Raw genomic sequence first — 6,383 nt, forward strand, 5'->3', positions numbered from 1 at the left:
ACCCAACAAACAAAAACCCGTGAAGAACACAAGATTATTTGGTTTATTTCACACGAGTGACCCGTCATTATCCCGTGATAATTCACGTGTTGTCGAGGTGATTGTCGACGATTTGATCACGGGTCTAGGACCGAGTTTTTACACGGCGAAAACTTGAGTTTATTTCACGAGATGAACACGGGATTTTTACATGGGAAAATTATTTTTCTCCCATCTACTTTAATTACATTTTTAAAAACCCCAGGAATGGGGGGGGGATACATAATTGATTTCTGATATATAAATATATTATAAAATATACTGTGTAAAAGTATATAATTATTACATTTAAGTTTATATCTTTTATACTAAACATCTTGAACACGTAAACTTTAAGCTTTTCTTATCGCAAAGTGATATTTCAAGTCTAAATAATGTTCATTTATGTTAATGTGATCATAATTGTATGAATTCTCCTTCCTGTATATATGTAAAATATCGATATTCCAAAAAGGGGTTGGTGAGAAATACAATACAAAATTCAATGTGAAACTTTTCTATACTATGCTCATGCTTGTTTTAATCTGAAAAATTTATGTCAGTTGAAATATTTCATTTTACTATAATAAACTTTTAGTTTCTAAAAGATGAGCAGAGACACCAAGTGTTGTGATTTTGCAACTCTGTTAAAAATGAAAGATGAAATTCTTCCCATGATATCTCAAATATTTTACGCGTGATATTTACAAGAACTAAAATCTAGATAATTCTGGCATTCCATTACTCATGATTAACACGTTTGGAATATGCGAGAGCTTGCACTGGTATCTTTTCTACAAGCATAACATGTGAAAAAACTACGAGAATTGAACTATAGAATTATCTCGAATATAGTACACGTGATAATTACGAGAATTAAAATCTAAAAATTCTGGCATTGCATTACCCGAGTTTAACACGATATGAATATGCAAGATTTTGCACTGGTTTATTTTGCTACGTGTACAACATGTGAAATAACATCGAGAATTTTCAAAGAATATTTTCGCGTTTTTTACCCGTGCTGTACACAGGAGGAATCTTCAAGATTGTGAAAAGTAGATTTACCACGAGTATAACACAAGGAGGGTACGAGAATTAATCACGTGAATTATCAACCAGTTCTCCATAATGCTAATCTCGTTGAAAACCTGTGTTTTGTTTGTTGGGATAGTTCAAATGTACCATAGTTCAAACGGCAGTAGTTCAATGAGAATCCACCAAACACGCGATCATAAACTCAACATGCACTCTAACCTTAACACTTTGATTAAATATTTTAAAATCATTACGCCCCCCCCCCCCTCCCCCCTTCCTCATGGACCTGGAATAATTTTTTAGTTTTAACACTTTTATTTTTAAATTCTACTCTATATTTTATATTCTGTGGTGACTGCACGACCTTGGCGGTATAATTATTGTAAGACTAATCAGAGCCAAGAGAATTGTCACGTGATGACAATAACCAATGAGAGGGCAGTACTTCCGAGGCTCTCAATTTCGGAGCAGAGCAGACAGGCTCAGTTTTACTGACTACCGAGTATTTAGTACTGAGTTGAGTTTACAACTTTCAAGTTACAACTCAGTTGGAGGGAAAATAAAAAATCGATAATTTTATCGAATGCTATTGTTGTAGCCCAAATTCTATAATCTTATTACAGCGTGACATTAGTTTTACTAAACTTCATGAACACATGCAAAGAATTCATCTCTAGTAGAGTTTCAAAATTGTTTCTGAAACATATTTATTCTTTCATTCCAAACCTATCAAAACCTGTATTGTCCGGTATGCGCTTTATAAATATTGATAATCATACCGATTATGATTAAACCGTTTGGATATTTTTTGTGAACGAATTATTTTAATATTTATCTTACAACTATTACAACAGACAAACAAACATGGACTCACGAATACATAGACTTACTACTAGGACATATATATTATTATAGATATTCTTTTTAATCTAGGGCGGATACAAGGGGGGTTGGACGGGGGTACCCTCGCCCGCCCCCCACCCCTCCCCCGAGGTTTTGAGGCACAACTGTTGCAAATTTACAAATTTAATTATCTTAATTTATTTAATCGTTTGAACCCATTTATCAAGATATTTGAAGAAATTATGATATTAAATACANGGGAATATAAAGTAACCCGTGGCCGCAGCGCTCGGCCCCCTAGCCTGTCCTTGCCGCAGTGCTCGGCCCTGAAAGTGCCCTTAACCTAACGTTACCCTAAATAAATACTAAATATAAATTATGTACAAAATTGATAGGAGGGGAGGGGAGGGGTCCAAAAATCGTTCTCTAGGACAGACCCAAATACAAAAACATAGAACTTCGTATATCGAATCATAGATAAGAAGAAATGTGTACTTAAAATAAGGAACAAAAAAAAGAACTAGGAACATTATAGGTTTTGAAAAAAAGAGGAACAATACAATAACTCAAATGTTGGGTCGGGTGAGGAAGGAACATATACATCAGGACCAATAAAATGGAACTTTAACAGGAACAATGAGTATTGAGCCAAAAAAACTAGGAGTTTCATACATGCACTAAGAACCTGAACATGAGAACAATAAATGAAATACATAATCTAAGGAACAATAAAAAGATTGTTAAGTAATAAGGAACAAAAATAAAGCATTTAGTACAGAGATTTAGGGTCTAGGAACAAAGTGTTAGGAATGGGAACAAAAATAGGAACATGAAGCAATTGTTACAAGTTAAAAACAAAAATGAAAGAACTCGGAATTAGGAACAAAAATTAAAGGACACGGGAACGTAATTCGTAAAACATGAATAATAATCAACACAAAGGTACATAAAAAGGAAACATACATATACACTGTACATGAATAATAATCAACACAAAGGTACATAAAAAGGAAACATATATATGCGCAAAAAGTGTCATTTACACAGTACATGAATTAGAAACAATTATAGTTAATAATATGGAATATAAAGCAAGTTAAGAACAAAAAGAAGTTAAATTTAAAATCAGGAACATTATCATAGTTTTGATTATTGATTAAGGAACATTGCTATGCATATGCAAGTTAGATAGGAACAATATTATAATACAAGTCAAGGGGTTATTTTTAGATTTTCAGAATTTTTTGTTCCTATTTTCAGAATTTTGTGTTCCTATTTTTGGAATTTTTTGTTCCTATTTTTAGAATTTCTTGCAGGCCCGTAGCTAGCACTATCTGATACAAAAAAAGAAGAAAATGAAAAAATGAAAAGAATTGGATACTAAAAATTAAAGAAAAAAGAACAAAGGGGAGAAAATTGGCAAAAAATATATTTTGTTTGTAAAAGAGTAATTTTCTTCAAATTAAAGGAAAATTGAGTGCTTTCTGAAAAAAGTTATTAGGGAATTTTTTATCTATCCTGTCTTTTTAAATGATAGGGTTTATATTAACTTTTTTGTACTTAGAGAAGCTTATCCTTTTCCCTTCTTTTATAAGATTGATGATTCTAATGAACCATCGTACAGCAAAAAGTGAAATGGAGACAAATCAAAATTATATATAAAATACGGTACTCATCCTTAAGCTTGCAGGGGAGTTTTTTCGAATTTTAGTTTTGGGAAAACGAAGATTTGAGCTTTTTGATCTTAACAGGCTTTTGCAATTTACATCCTTTAGTTTTCTTTATCAAAAGTATAGGATATTCGTGATTTTTGTTATTTTTTTTGTTTTATAGATCTTGTTTTTCTTCTAAATATAGAAATAATCAAGTTCTTCTATTTTCAGATTAAGATTATCCGATATATGATATATGAAAATTGATAAAATATATTTGATTCATAAAAACAACAACAACAAAAATACAGAAAGGTAAACAACTACATTTCTTTTTAGTATATGATGNCTTCACGTTTTTAGTTTATGATGATATCTGGTTTATTCACGTTTTCCACAGTTTTTTCTCATATTGGATAAAATGGAAAGACAGGAAAACAATAAGTTAAAGCCCGCCTTTAAGTAAACCTTTATTTGTGGAAAGGCATGCCCAATTCACAACTGTTCCCTTTAGACTTTTGTTTGTTTAAGGAATAATATCCTTGTTTCTCAATCTAAAATTTAAATAATTGTTCCTATTTTGGCTTCTCTAGATGATAAAAATAAATAAATGTATTTTAGGATTGAAGTATGGTAAAACGAGATGGAAGGGAGGGCAAGGAGGGAAGCACATTAGAAATGAATACTATTAAGGAAAATATCATATATTCAAATCATGACTTGACGTTTTTTTTGCCTGTTATAATTGATAAAACTTTGCTAAAAAATGTTTAGAGTTTGATGAGTGGTTTAATCATATTATATTATATTTTCGACTTTTTAAAAAAATTGTTAAAAAATGTTTGCCAAGAACTAAATTAAAATTTTTAATCTAATTCAGACTTTACTCCCAGTTAGTTAAAATTGGAAATAATCATGTGAAGTCAAAAAGAATAAAAAAGGCCTGCCCAATGCCCATCGTTGTCTGAGTTTATATATTATCCCGGAAATATTCTCAGGTTATTTGGATTCAAATTTTTAAAAAAAATGTCGAACTTTTTTATTTTTTGAATTAATGATACTTTGCAGGGGGATGACTCAAGTCTGAACGAAGAAGAGATTTCTTTGCTAGTTGGAGGAGAGGAGGAGGAGGAGGAGGATGGATGTAGACGAGAGGAGGGAGTGAAAGAGGAGGGAGGGAGGGGTGAGGAGGAGGATGAGGGAAGATACCTGGGAGGGAATCATCTACCAAACATAATTATAACTCCGTCCAGACGTAACAGTGAGTACTTTTCTTCCCGGACAGACAGAGTACATTGCACATTACACTGTACTACAGTACTGTAATCTTTTAGTATATTGTGCGCAAGTGCACAGTACACTATGCTAAAATACAGTAAGTACACTTCAGTGAACTGCACGTACAGCATGTACACTACGCTTCTGTACAATATACTTTGGTGCGTACAGTGTAGTTAGTATAGTACAGTGGATATTGTACGGTTTAGTACAGGTTACTGCAACATGAAGTGACAGGACTGAACAAGAACCAATTATCTCGGGACATCCTGTACAAATTAAAGGACTAAAAGGCTGTCTAGTTGTCTTCAGACACACTGCACTATAATTATGCCATTGAAGGGCGATAATCTTGGGTTTAAGAGCGACTTATTTATACCAAAAATCACTTAGTCGTAAATCTATAGGATTTAATTTTAATGGTTTTCCTAGGGCACCTTGTAGCAAGTGCAGGATTAAAGGGTGACCAGTTATCTTGGGACACCCAGTTCTACGTGTTGGGATTAAAGAAGTGGGGAATGGGGGAGGACAGTAGTATTACGCAGTGAACCTGAATTCTTCCCATTCTTGTAGTTGTCTGTAAACAATACTAGATAGATAGATAGATAGATAGATAGATAGATAGATAGATAGATAGATAGATAGATAGATAGATAGATAGATAGATTCTTCTTATATTTGTGGTTTTGTATGTTTTAACTTTGACCAGATTTTTTTTGCGCAGACCAGTTTTTTGCATAATAATTAAAAATTTCCATCCTAAACCCGGGTTTTTAATCCCCATTTAGTTTTTTCTTTTCGCTATAATTTTTCCTTCTATTTCATACTTGTCTCGTTTCTTTTTTCTTCTATTTTATATTTTTTCTTATATTTTTACTACCGTTTTTTCTTATCACATTCTGTGCATTTCGCCATAAACAATTATTCTTCAGCCGAATTTTACTTTTGGGGGAAAGTATGAAGTTTTTTAGGAAAACCGAAATCTTTTGGAGGGGGGGGGGTAGAAAAATAACTGCAAGTTAAAGCTAAGTTTTTAAAGATTGATACTTTGAAAAATCACCATAACGTTTAAATTGATTTTTTATAATTCCTTCTTTATAATGTATTTATAAAATCAAGTTTTTTTCTCTATACAAATATTTTTCATCTCTTATATTTAGATGTTAATGTAAACTACAAGGTGTCCTGAAAAACGCATCATTTAATGTTATATAAATGTCGGTTTGTTAATATGCATACATATAATATTAAGTTAATGATTTTTTGCCTCGTAAAAAAAGAGCATATTTATGATGTAAATGTCTTTATATAAAAAGAATTTTACATTATTTGGTCCCAAAAATATAATTTTTTCTTAAAAGTCCTTTGACTATTTTTGGACAGCCTTTTTGTACAAAAAAAGATTTACAAATGTATATTTTGAAAATAGGATTTTCACTTGTGTGCGATATCTTTATTGCAAACAGAGAATGTAAAACATTTTCTTTTATTGACGTCAGATATTAGAGATCAAATATCACCAAGGGAGGAATTAAAAACATAAAAAGTCGGGGG

The 6,383-nt window shown here is 31.9% G+C and overlaps 1 protein-coding gene across 1 annotated transcript in view; it reads left to right on the forward strand.

Moving 5' to 3' along the window:
* Nucleotides 1–3,804: 3,804 nt before the first annotated feature.
* LOC111715899 (uncharacterized) overlaps nucleotides 3,805–6,383 on the forward strand; it is a gene marked incomplete in the record, with an annotated part of 13,119 nt that continues 10,540 nt past the window's right edge. Inside the window, 3 exon segments of the mRNA XM_023491297.1 lie at nucleotides 3,805–3,866; nucleotides 4,173–4,244; nucleotides 4,620–4,812. Coding sequence (XP_023347065.1) covers nucleotides 4,182–4,244; nucleotides 4,620–4,812 — 256 coding nt within the window.

This window comes from Eurytemora carolleeae, unplaced genomic scaffold, assembly GCF_000591075.1.
Source record: "Eurytemora carolleeae unplaced genomic scaffold, Eaff_2.0 scaffold1851, whole genome shotgun sequence".
Taxonomy (NCBI): domain Eukaryota; kingdom Metazoa; phylum Arthropoda; class Copepoda; order Calanoida; family Temoridae; genus Eurytemora; species Eurytemora carolleeae.